This window comes from Nomascus leucogenys, chromosome 12 (genome assembly GCF_006542625.1).
Source record: "Nomascus leucogenys isolate Asia chromosome 12, Asia_NLE_v1, whole genome shotgun sequence".
Lineage (NCBI taxonomy): Eukaryota > Metazoa > Chordata > Mammalia > Primates > Hylobatidae > Nomascus > Nomascus leucogenys.
The window spans coordinates 18,661,926-18,675,208 of record NC_044392.1 but is presented as its reverse complement, the minus strand read 5'-3'; the positions used below and the strand labels follow the sequence as shown (position 1 = coordinate 18,675,208).

At 40.5% G+C, this 13,283-nt stretch overlaps 1 protein-coding gene across 11 annotated transcripts in view; it reads right to left on the bottom strand.

The window, feature by feature from the left end:
• Positions 1-724: 724 nt before the first annotated feature.
• The window catches only part of ELAVL4 (ELAV like RNA binding protein 4), a 157,228-nt gene continuing 144,669 nt past the window's right edge, over positions 725-13,283 (bottom strand). For 6 of the 11 annotated variants that reach the window (XM_030823883.1, XM_030823886.1, XM_030823884.1 and 3 more), the window contains 4 exons: positions 10,538-10,691; positions 8,670-8,895; positions 6,990-7,028; positions 725-3,695 (listed from right to left, as the gene is read on the bottom strand). In XM_030823883.1, the coding sequence (XP_030679743.1) occupies positions 3,326-3,695; positions 6,990-7,028; positions 8,670-8,895; positions 10,538-10,691 (789 nt within the window). In that variant the 3' untranslated portion in view covers positions 725-3,325. The remainder of the gene's footprint in view (positions 3,696-6,989; positions 7,029-8,669; positions 8,896-10,537; positions 10,692-13,283) is intronic. The other 5 variants (XM_003259000.3, XM_030823887.1, XM_003258998.3 and 2 more) reach the window with 2 other exon arrangements.

Sequence of the window (13,283 nt, the reverse complement as noted above, 5' to 3'; positions counted from 1 at the left end):
AAAAAGGTGACCTTTCTTGCTTAGCTGTCACTTTCAATACAAATGGTCTGCTTTCTTAATATTTCTTAATGCTCAAGTTCTGCAACCTTAATGCTGAGGTGCTGTGCGGTGGAATCAGACTTGGATTCAAATCTCAGCTGGAAACTTGCTTGTGGTGTCAAGTTACTATTCTTATTGAGTCTCAGTCTTGTCATCTGTGAAATGAGGATAATGTTGTCTACACTCCTCGGGTTGCTGAGGATACAGTGAGAGAATGCAGAGGATACCATACAGCCTGCCCGTTACATAATACGTGCTCTGCAAATGGTGGCTCCCTGTCCTCTGAACAAGTCACAAGCCTTCTTATAAATGAATAACAGGCGCTAATGTATCATAACACCAAAGGTAAAGCCAAGTGTTTTGGCTTATCAACCAGGGCAGTGCTCCTTAAACTTGAAAGTACCAGTGATTCATTCACCTGGGGATCTGGTTAAATGCAGATTCTAACAAGCTCCCAGATGATGCTGATACTGCTGGTTGGGGACCACCAGACTTTTAATAGCATGGAACCAGAACAGTGACTTCTGAATATTAAGCTGACTTTAAGAGACTGGGCTAAGCTGTAAAATAGAATTTTACTCTGCCTTTTCTTTTCCCTGGTTTAATGATAAAAATATTGGGGAAATCTGAAGATGGTACAGAAAAAAAGTTTAAATAAACACATTTAAAAATTTGGGAAGTCAAATCCATTCTACACACTTTCATTTATTGTCTGGACAGATAAAGTACAAATAATTCAAACACAACAAGATTATGAAAAAAAAACATTTACAATACTTTCCCTTGGAAATCATCTAAACTAGCAAGATTAACATGAAGTCATTCATTAATAACTAAAGTATACAACTGCCTGGTCCTAAGATTTTTTTTCCTTTTTTTTTCCCCCAAGATTGAACACATTATAGAGAAGATTTTGGCATGCCTTTCCCACTAATGCTTAGCAAATGCATCAAAACTTTGCCAGCAAACTGCGTTCATTCATAGCAGGTACGTAAAAAGTTTTCCCTGAATGTTGAACGAGTGTTCTCTGAACTGAAATCTGGTGTTATATCCAAAACTGAAAAGAGGAAAAAAAAACAGAAAAAAAATTTAAAGGAGGAGTCTATGATGCAGCCTTGGTATTCGTTATCTGTCTACCACTACAACGACTACTACAAAGTTTGCCTCTTCAGTGTGAAAACAACAGTCCTGTCTACATGCACTTAGTGGGTTCAGCATGGGAAAAAATGCACAAAATAAGCACAAGTTATAAATAACCATAACGTTTTATTACCATTAAGACTAAACTTGTATTGAAAAGATTTTATATAACAAGACAAGAAAAGCAATAGCAAATTTAACTATCAACTAGATTATGCATAGCGAGTAACTGTTTCTATTACCCAGGGAAGAGCATGAACCCTTGTATTTTTTTGTTTTGTTTTTGTTTTAAATATATAACCGTACAAAGCACAAACATACTAAAATGATCAGTGCACTGGACGTGGGAGGGTGCTCCCTCAGTCATTTTGTTCCCTTAGCTCTGTTTTGTTTTCCCCAATCTGAGTTACATTAAAATAAAGACTCAGTTGTTTTTATTTTTCTACTGTGCAGTAAGAAAAAATATTCACAACAAACATGACAATATATCAAACAATAGTTCTACACAAGTTACCTTGATACCTCTTTAACTGTCACTTAAATATCATAAGAAAACATTTTAAGACATATACAAACAAAACTAGCCAAGTGTTACAACTTATAATAAATTAACCCAAAGAAAAAATAACTTTATATATATATATTTATATTGTATATACACATACACACACAACAGAATGACACAATAATATGCTTCTTCCCATAGTTTAAGTAAACAAATAAGTAGTCTAGCCAATCTAGCTATATTTGATCTCGGCCATAGGCATCATCACATCGGCGATTAAATAAATAAGTGTTTCAAGCAACATAAACAGTGTTTCAAATGTACCAACACAGCCCAATTCTATCAGCATGGGCTACAAAGTGAATTTGAAAATTTCTTAATGAATTTAAAGCAAATGTATCTTTTGTTTTCCTCTCCTAAACACATTACATTTAACTATGATACTAAGATATGTAAATAATTTTGTAGCACCTACTGCTCAAACTAAGGAAGTTTTAGATCAAAAGGAAAATTAATCTTTTTAATTTTTGTTCTGCTGACATCCCATACTGATGACTTAAAGAAAAACTGTCTTTCAACTCATCTCCTTGCTTTTGGGTTTTGACTGTGGGGAACTGTGGTACCCTGGGTAGAACGAACACTCCTTTCCCCTAGTAATTAATAATTGTTTTTTAATTATTATTACATGCTATGAAAAGATATGAAGATCATCTGTTTATAGCCCATCCTTCAAAAAACAGTCTACGAATCCAGTTTAAAACACACATCTTGATCTCTAAAAAGTTACCAGTGCAGTATGAACGCGACAAAGTTGTCAATTTCCCCTAAATTAGCCAGTCAAAATATTTTTTTCTCAAATCCAGATTCTCTTGTAAAAATTCTTTATATTTTATAAAAATAGATTTTTCTTGAAACCCATTTTCAGCAAAGAGACCACCTCTTTGGCAACAATGTTAATGTTATTAAATTGTTAATGTCATCAGGTATCCCCCTTGCCCCCATCCCCTAACAGAAGACTGTTTTAGTTCACATGATATAAAAGAAAAAAGGAAAAATAAAAAAATTTGCAAAAGTTTTTTTTTTATTTTTGCAATTTTTATTATTCCTCTTTAATTTGTGTGGGGTTTTTTTTTTTTTTACCAATCTGATTGGATCAACATTTTGACAAAAAAGAAAAATCTTTTTTTCCTTTCTTTGAATCCCATTACTTTGTAAAAATTGTTGTATTTTTATTATTTTTTTTGTTTTTTGTTTTTCTTCTTCAAATGAGCGAATGGTCATCTTAAAAAGATCCACCTTCAAGGAAGGTAGTAAAGTTAGCTGGCTGGGTAAAAATCCCTGCACATCGCTATCTATGTATATTATATTCAACAACGACAGCTATGAAAGAACATTCAATGCATCAAAGGTATTTTTTTGTTTTTTTTTTCTTTTTTTCTAAGCATTATAAAATCCTTTCCTGGTACACCTCAGGATAATCCAATGTTTTAATACTTAGGCAACACTGGCTTATAAAGTCCATGGTTGAATATAAGCCTTGAAAAGTTTGTTTCTCTCTCTTTCGTGTATGTGTGTGTGTGTGCGCGCGTGTTTTGTTCGTATATATTTCTATATATATTTTAGTAAGTAAGAATGGGAAATTCAGGACTTGTGGGCTTTGTTGGTTTTAAAGGAAACTTGCAACACTCTGTCTCCCAGGCGGTACCCGTTGAGGCTGGCGATGGCCATGGCCGCCTCATCATAGTTGGTCATGGTGACAAAACCGAATCCCTTGCACTTGTTGGTGTTGAAGTCACGGATCACCTTGACGTTGTTCACTGCTCCAAAGGGGCCAAAGAGCTGCCAGAGGACACTCTCATCAGAATCGGGGGACAGGTTGTAGACAAAGATGCACCACCCAGTTCCTGTGTGACCAGGGATGTTCATTCCCACAAGGCTTGTCATTCCATCAATGGTAATTGGGGAGAACCTGGGGGGACAAGCAGAAGGGGGGACTGGTCCAGACATCAGTCTGACCAAGGATAACACACAGATGCACAGACACAGACACGGGGCAGAGGGCTGAGTGAGTGTTTACAGGAGAGTCTTCAGGGTTCAAAAACCAAAATGTAAAAACTAATGTCTATGTCATTTCCTCTGATGGGAATGGCTTGACTGGCTAGGGCATGTTCATGCTGAGAGAAAGACCTAGGTCAATTTCTAAAAACCATGAGGGACTCCCAGGGCTCCCAGAGCAAGGCTCTGTAACACTTCTATGACAGTATATGCTCATAGCGTACCCCACCCTGATTCCACCCCACCCCAACAATAGACAATGTGCTCTTGGGGGAAAGGGTCTATTTCATTCATTCTGTGGCTCTACTTGTTTATTCAGTGGAGCACATATGGGAATCTCACAGATATAGTGACACATAGAAAATGCTCAATAAATATTTATTGGTTGAATTAGTGACTAACTTTGGCCAGTGCTTGGGAAATTTCATTGTTTTTTTTTTTTTTTTTTTTTAAAGGCAGATTATGAGATGGCCCTAAAGTGCTTAAGTCTACCATTTTTGCACTCCCTTGACCTATGGTTGTCAAATGTTTCTTAGTGAGGATGGAGATACGTGACAATGAACAGGCATGTCTTGCTATTAAACAGATGTTTCATTTAGCATTTATTCAAAAGGGTTTCCCCCACAAACTCAAGCAATAATTATAAAGATGTATTACTCCTTTATGCTATGTTATCTGGAATTTATTCCTAAGTATCACTGGAGCAAGACTTCAAGTGGTTTGTGCATTTATATATCTTGAATCGCTGTACATTAGAAAAGCATAAAATTATTTGCCCTATTACAACTGCTTTTGTATTAGGCTTAGAAATCTCAGTTTTTGTGTAATCCTGAAAAGAAAAAATGACTCTTTAAATTCTATTCACTGTCTGATGAAATAAATCCTTGTGTGATTTGTGATGGATGTACCAGATGAAACAATTAGGTTACCAGTGCCTACAGCAGAACAATATTTGTTAATGTTTTGTTTCATATCAAGCTTACATAGAGATTTTTTTTATTTTTATTTTTATTTTTTGAGATAGATGGAGTCTCACTCTGTCACCCAGGCTGGAGTGCAGTTGCGTTATCTTGGCTCATTGTAACCTCTGCCTCCTGGGTTCAAGTGATTCTCCTGCCTCAGCCTCCTGAGTAGCTGGGACTACAGGCACACACCACCATGCCTAGCTACTTTTTTTATATTTTTAGTAGAGACAGGGTTTTGCCATGTTGGCCAGGCTGGTCTTGAACTTCTGACCTCAGGTGATCCACCCACCTTGGCCTCCCAAAGTGCTGGGATTATAGGCATGAGCTTATATAGGGAGTTTTGATGCTATACACTGAATAGTTTCTTACTTTTCATTTGGCTGGGGTTTTACTGGGGGAGATAGGAAAAGGAGAGAAAGCAAAAACTAGGGAAGAGCATGGTGTAAAATGTGAGCTACAACTGTTTTTAAAAATAAGCAAATATTCTTGGAGATTTGAAAGTTCTATTAAAGAATAGTTCTGTATCTAACTAGAATTTGGATAATCAAATGGCTACTGAATATATGCTAAGTATAACAACTCAATAGACAATATCTTTGCTATTATTCACTAAGTCAATCTTCTCTTTTGTTTAAAAACTATTAACAAGAAAAAGCCAAAAAATATCATGGTGTAGATTCTTAGACATGCAGATCCATGTCTATTTGTAACCTGAAGATTGTCTTTTTAATCTTCCCTCCTCCAACCAGGTGAGTTGACCCTGGTGAACTGACCTCTTTCTGTTTATAGGTAGAAAACAGCTAAGTATTTATTATAAGTCAAAGGTCAGGGCCAGCAAAGAGATTGCAAGTACAGCCTCTATCCTAGTTGGTGACAGTTAATTGTAGCATTTTGGTAGGAAGCATTCTAAATCCAAATCTGGGTTCAATAGGAAAAGAGAATGCTATTATCAGCTAGTGATGTTTACTCTGGGTGGGGCAGTGGAGGAGGTGGTGGCAGGCCTACCACAGCTGTGTCTTCCCCTATCTTATCTATAAGCATTTCTCTTTTCACAACATTTAGCACTACCTCACTAACGTCAAAGAGGAGCAAAGGAATGAGATAGAGCTAGCAAAGATGTAAAATCCCTGGGAACAGGCAAACAGTGTGCTGGAAATGTGGAGATAATTCATAGTTAACCTCACTGATGCCGGGATTGAGATTTGAGAGGCTGGTCCTCTGATAGTGAAGTCTGCAGTCAGGTTACTTCCTCTACTGTGCACCAGTTCCCGGAGTCAGGGTACTTACCATGCATGGCCAGTGAAAGAACTGGGAGTGTGATGTGGACTATTAAAGACTACATCTCTTTCCCTTGACTGTAGGAAGGGGAATTAAAGTGTGCAGCTCTACTGAGCAAGATGATGAAAACACTATGTCCCTAGCAGTGCAGTGGAGCTTATCAGAAGCACATATGGGAATCTCATGGACACAGTGACATCACACACCCAACTTTCCAAGATTCAGATTTCATACTGGGTCTGGAAAACTTTGAATCTGCATTCAGAGAGCCCCAAAAGCCTTGACTCTGGGCCCCCAACCCCACAAAAAGCCTTTCAGTGAAAGGAACAGCAAGTTTAAAACACACATAACATATAACCAAGGGAGGATTTATAAGAACTGTTAAAACCTGTAACAAAAGAAACCCCTGGTTGAGGTGCACACAGATACACTTCATTCTCAGGATGTGCTCTGAAATGCACACTGAAGTGGGGGCAGGAGTTAGAAAGTCATCCATGTGTTTGTTTATCCTTTGGCCAGAGCTGGTAGTCCAAAATCTAATTTTTCTACCGAAAAATCATAAGATTGTCAACCACAATTAGCAAAACGTTCTAATTCTGATTTGCTGGAATCTGCCCTCTTAACTGAATCTTGGCATTGCTAATGCAAAACAGTTTGCTCTGCAAGTTTGCAAAACCAGCCAGCAAAGAGTCGGAGCCTTTCCCCTTAGGGGAGCCATTCAAAGGACCAGATTATTAAGGGCTTGGTAGCTGTGGCACCTGAACCATAGGAGAAGCCCACCTGCAAATAAAAGAAAAAGTGAAACAAACACACAAATTCATTTTGTGTGCCCTAAAAGAAACAAAATCAACTGAGGTCTGAAATTAAAATTAAGAATTTGACATGCTGGTGGAAGAAAAAGGAAGAATTTTTTTTTTTAAAGTAAAGTTAGTGAATTAAAAAAAAAAAAATTCTAGCCCCAGTCTGTGCCAACATGGACATCTGGCAATCTGTGGAGTTTTAATTACCTCTTTACGCCATAGGCCATATTAAGCAAATTGTCCAGCCTGCAAAGAGAAGGAGGGTCTCTGGGTTAATGCCTCACAGATGGCAAGATCGCTCAATGGAACTATTAATAAGAATGCTCCATTTTCAAAGAAGAAAAGCTCAACAACTTTCCCCACTGCTTAGGAGTCTATCCACCAGTAGTTTCCCCCTTTTCTGTCTCTAACTGCAAGTAATTCATGTTGAGGTCAATGCTAGAGTTTAAAGCAAGTGTCTAATGAGTCTCCCTTTCTTTCAAGGTCTGAATTAATACCATTCCCCCCACCTCTCAGAACATTTGTGTGGATTTTGTTTTATATTATATGTGAAATTGTTCAAAGCGGGGGCTTCTTAAATTGTTCACCTTTTTACTATAATTAAACTTGTAAATAAAGGTCTCTGTTCCAGATTAACAATACACAGGCACACAATATGTATCAGAACAGAACTTTTCTGTTAGCCTTGCTACATTAACTAAATCATCTTACTACACACATTTTTGGGAGGCAGGGGGAGTTTGCAGGTTAAGATTTTTAAAAAGTGGCTTACTGTTTACTGCCTGATAGCACCTCCCAGCAAACTGCCATTATGCGATAATCTTCCTCACATTCACTACCTTACTTGGGGACAAGCTATTCACACCATAGGGCAGTAGTAACCATAGTTTCCACCATTAGAAGTCTGCTGGAGAGGCTTTTTACATAAATACTGCATGTGCTCTCAAGCAAAATAAAAATTAGATGACTTGGACTCTTCATGAAATCATTAACCATTTCAAATTCACAGGGCATAGGAGGACACGAAAGAGGATGATTTTTCTCCTCACGTAGCCAGATGAAGCATACTATCCTAGATAGAAGGACCTACTATTTCCCATGTGAAGTTTCTCAAATAGAAAAATATTTTCATCAAAGGGAAGCTGGGATGTGGTGTGGAATAAAGTAATTGTTTAGAATTTATCATGGGTAAGTCAAAAATATTTTTATCTCTTGTATAATAGAGACCAGTCAAGGTCATACTGCTTTCATGGAGAGAAACCTGTCTTAGAAAAGTTCCAGGAGAAGGGCAATGCCCCCCTGCCCCAGGAGCTTCCTGGGGGTTGGGTACTCGAAGGAAACACTAATCAGGCTTGGACAGGATCTTCTTCCCTATCTTCCCAGAATCTACTGACTTAACATAATAAGGTTAACACCAAAGACAGTCCCCCCTCCCCTGAACTCAACAGAGTTACCTGCCGAGGGAAAAGAAGACAGGAAAAACCACTCCCTCTGGCAAGGATCTGCCTTATGGTCTATTTTTTGAATTTATTAAAAGCCGCTGTCCAGCCTTAAGTCTAATCTGCTGAATGTGGTCGCTGATCTGTGATTAACTCTTGTTGAAACTGAACCTTCATGTTTGGTTAAACACAGAAATTTTGTTTCTACCAAAGAATCTGAAGTTTATACAGTCACAGTAGTAAATTGGAAGAGGGCTTAGAAGGGCATCTGCTCCAACTGTCTCATTTTACAGGAATGGAAACTGAGGCTCAGGGGGAGTTTTGCACAGTGATTCCTGGGGGTGGAAGCTTTTACCCTTGCCCCATTTGTCAGGACCATGGGCTTCCCTGGCTCTTGCCCAGCTATGAACCCCTGTAGCAGGCCTTCTTCCTCTTTGGGCATGCCTACCTGAACCTCTGAGCCTGGTGGTGAAGTGGACCTGGGTAGCGCCGGTTGGGGGACTGGTAGAGCTGGGAGAGCAGGGCCTGGCTGGACTTCTGGCTGGGGTTGTTGGCAAACTTCACAGTAATCGGTTCCGTAGCACCGCTGGGCTTCTGGCCATTCAGCCCTTTGATGGCTTCTTCTGCCTCAATCCTCTTATCAAAGCGGATGAATCCCACCCCTCTGGACACTCCTGGGGAAAGAGAAAGAGCCTTTGTAAAGAGTGAACACACCAAACTGGTAAACATCTTTGGGAAGAGATGGGTCCTATGGATATTGTGTGAGGAGTAAGCCCACCTGTGGGGCCAGGGCTGAGCCCAGCTCCCTGATCTCTCTCACCCATCAAAACACGTTTACCTGCATTCCTGCTATCATGGCTCTGGACTGATGCCTCCCAGCCACAGAACATAGGGCTCTCTTGCATCTGGCCCCTCTAGTCCTCTGTCACTGCTCTGCTCCATCGTCACCTCCCAAAAGTTACTATAACTGATCACTCACTGTCCAGTTTCTAGTCTTCTCATGTGTCCTCCACATGTAGCGAGTGTGCAATCTATTTGAAAAGTGAACTCTGACCACATCATATGCTTTAAAAACATCTTCTATATCTCTTTTGTACTTTTTGAATTTTGTACCTTGTGCATAGTACCTATTCTTCACTGACTCCCATTCTAAAATGAATAACAAACAAACAAAACCTACAAAATACCCTTCCATGGCTCCATTCTGCACCCAGAGAAAGTCCAGACTTCTTGGCACAGCATTCAATGCCTCTGGCAATCTGGCCCCAAATTCCCTATTGAGGCTCACACCAGCCACCCTGAACTGCCTGATCCTCCTTGAATAGACTGTTCTTCCTTGATTCCATGCCTTGGGATATGCTCTCCTCTCCACCTAGAATGCTCTGTCCCTCCTTTTTGCTGGATACCTTTGAAACATCCTCCAAACCCCTATTCAAACATTGCCTCCTCAATGGGGCCTTCCCAGCAATTCCCACCAGGCATGGCACACCTTCTCCTGAGCTCTCAGGGGCACTTGACAGCTTCTAGCAAGTATTTGGACTCCACACTGGAGTCCTGTAAGGGCGGGGCAGTGCCTGCTTCTTTCTTGGTCTCCAGTGTCCCTCTGCACAATGTCTAGGGCAGAGCTGACTTCTATGAAGGTTTGTCTCATGCATCACATGATAAACGTGCTAAACTATTCTCAGGGGGTGAGTTCTAAATTGGAATCAAATTGGAGGTAGGCGAAAACACCTTGGCATTAAAAATGCAACCCAGAGTACCTGACATTTCTTACTGAGAGGTGGTGGCTGCCTTTCTTTATTATGGACAAAGAACCCCAGTACCAGATCCTGGGTTCGGATCCTTGTACTACTACTAACTAGCTTTGGGGAGTCAGATCCCCCACTTTCAACCTGTTTCCTCAAGTGTGAAATGGGACAATTCCTTCTAACTCTATAATGCTATGAATTGGAGTTACAGCTATGCATACAGGTTCTTTTCACATACAAAAGTAATGTTATTTGGTTGAGGGCTGAAAGAGACTTTGAAGGTCATACAGTTCCACTCTCAACCTGATGCCTGAATCCTTTTTACAACCCTGCCAAGTAGTTTAGCTGCTGCTAAAACAAGTACCATGATGGAGAACTCCTACCTCCCAAGATGGCCCATTTTAAATTTGGGCAGTTGACCGATAAGAAGTCTTTCTTCCAAGTCAAAAATCTGTCTATTCATGACCCATATCATCTGCCTTAAGCAGCCATCAGCCTTCTGCTCTTATGAGTAACAGGGCTGATGACATTGATATACATGGAAAGAAATTACAAAGAAACACTTAACCTGTGACTTGATCAACCAGGATTCGTGAGGTGATGATACGGCCGTATTGCGAGAAAAGTTGCTCCAGTTCCTTCTGGGTCATGGTTTTGGGAAGGCCGCTAACATAGAGGTTAGCATCCCTGATTGAGGCAGAGCTCGGACGGGCATATGAGACCTAGGAAAAGGCAAGAGGAGCTAATTCCATTATAGGCAATCACCCTCAGAGTAGACGCTGAGTCCACAACCAAGATGACAGCCCCTCATCTACCGTTACAACTCATGGTGTCAGTTTAAATCACTCAGTAGTTCACATTTTTAGCTACCCCTGTAATAGTAATGAGAACCAGGAGAACAACAATAGAGGAACAAGAGGAGAGTTGACGATAACTTAAAACAAATGCACAGATAAGGGTCTCTAAGTGCAGAACAAAATAGCTACTGTATGGCAGCTGTTAAATGCAGAGCTACCCACGCATGGAGTTCTGAAGATTTACCTCCTGGAAGTGGGTGTATAGATGATTTACTGTATCCAACACATAATAATCTTCGAATAAACCAAAAAAAAAAAACCTCATGAAATTCTGCTCTGCACATTTCTCTCCTTGCCACCCTCCCTACCCCCATCCCCTTCTTCCTGAATACATAAAAGCAATCAGGTTCTCTGCAAGCTTTTTTTATGTTCCATCCTTTGTGTTGCTCCAGTCTGTTCCCATGAGGTCTGCTCTCACCAAATGACAAAGTGCTGGTGAAATAGGGCTGAATGAACATCTGCTTGCGAAACTGGATATGTGACCTTGTCGTCACATCTGCAAGGACCAGTTGCCTCTAACTTTGAAGCAGGGTAGATAAAAACCACAACAAACAAAATGGGGGCACGATGGAAAGGAGGGAAGGAAAGGGCAGTAGAGAGAGAGAAGAGAGCCTCACCAATGGTTATAATAAGTTCGACTTTGTAAATTTGTCCTCCCAGATCTCTCAACTGCTTTTTTTCCCCCAAAAAGCTAACACAGAAGTGTAAACAGATCTGAAATTCCATCTGCAAGAAGCCAAATCTGTAGCAGTACACATAAGCAAAGCAAACCCCAGCAGTCATTAATTTTAGACTTTCATTTACTTATTTATTTATTTTTTAAGAAAACAACATCAGACATTTGAAATACAATTTACAGCTAGTCTAACAAAAGCACTTTCCTGCTAAAGCTATTTCTGGGGTGGTTATGGCTCAGAATAGATGATGAAAACAGTCATTTCAGAGCACATCTGACAACGTTGGACAGGAAGAGACCTATATGCCTTAGCATTTTTCAGTTGGAAGTTTTATTTAATCCATATAACTGATTCATAAGACCTATTAAGACTGTAGGGGTGAGAGTGTGTGTGTGTGTGCGTGCACACAAAAGCATGTGCGCAAAAGGAATTGAACACATTAAACCAGACCTTTGACATTAAGACCTAAACCTCCAGCAGTAATACGGGCCTTGCTTCTGTGACCTTCAGGGGAGAGAACGGGTTTAGGAAAGAAGATGAAGGATGAGCAGAACCCTCATCCATGGCACTCTCCCCCTTTCCATGACAGACATGCCAGGTCCCTTTATGGGTTCCATGCCTAAAAATAGATGTTGACTCAACAGATAAAATGATGTGAGTGACTAATCTGCCTCGCTGGCCTCCTCCTGCTGATGGAGTGAGGCAGCTGCCTTCAGTATCTCCATCTTCTAGAAACTCATGGGTGGGCTGGGAGGCCTCTCTGGGCTCCTTCCCAGCACATGGCTGAGATGTAGAGGGGCCTTTATATAGGGGGTCCCAGTGTGTGCATTTGGGGTGTGGGCTGAAGGACTAAGAACCCCCATGTGACTGTCTGGACAGGGCTTCACTCCACAGAAGGTTCTTCCACCCCTGTTCTTTAAGGGACAAAGTGTGTCATTAGCAGAACTATTTTTTGAGTAGGAGGAAGAAGTGGTAGGAGAAGGAAATAAAAACATCATAGTGATATGCCCATGGCAATGAGGGTCACCCTTGTTTCACCCTGCCAATTACTGACAAATTAATTATCTGAATGACATTTGTGCTCCCTCAAAACACAACCTACCACCTTTATGCCTTTGCTCATACAGACATTTTTTTCCTACCTACTTCCTCAAGTCCAAATCCTACTCCTCTTCAGGGCTCAGATCAAATGACATCTTCTCTAGGCAGCTTTCTCTAATCTCACCTTCTCCTAAAAATCTCCCCAGCAGTGTTCTCAATGAACCATGGTACTTAACCCGTTTCAACCTTAACTGACCACCTCTCCATCTAGGCTGATGATCTCTTTAGGTTGTAGGTCTTGCGTGTGTGTGTGTGTCCTATTCAACTCTGTGACTCTAGCTCCCAGCACATAGCCTGATACCTATAGAGTGTTCAACACCTACTGAAAAAATGAATAAATACCCACAGCTCATGAGAAATGATGCTGATATTACTGGCTCTTTGGAGTTAACTGTAACTCCAGTAAGGTGGACCACGGAGAGTCAGGCACCCAGAATCCCAGCTGTGTTTCTCCACCAAGCTAAGAGCTAAGGGACAAATTTCCCATTTTCCAATGCCTGGGGCTGGAAGGACTGAAAGAAGATTGTTCTAGGACTAGACATCACATAGAGGCCTTCTCTTAGCAAATATTTCCTGAGGATCTACTATGAGCCAGGTACAGTGGTATGTGTTGGGAACACAGCAAGAACAAGGCATAGTCTCTTGCTGCAGAGGAACTCCAAGTCCAAAGAGGGCAACA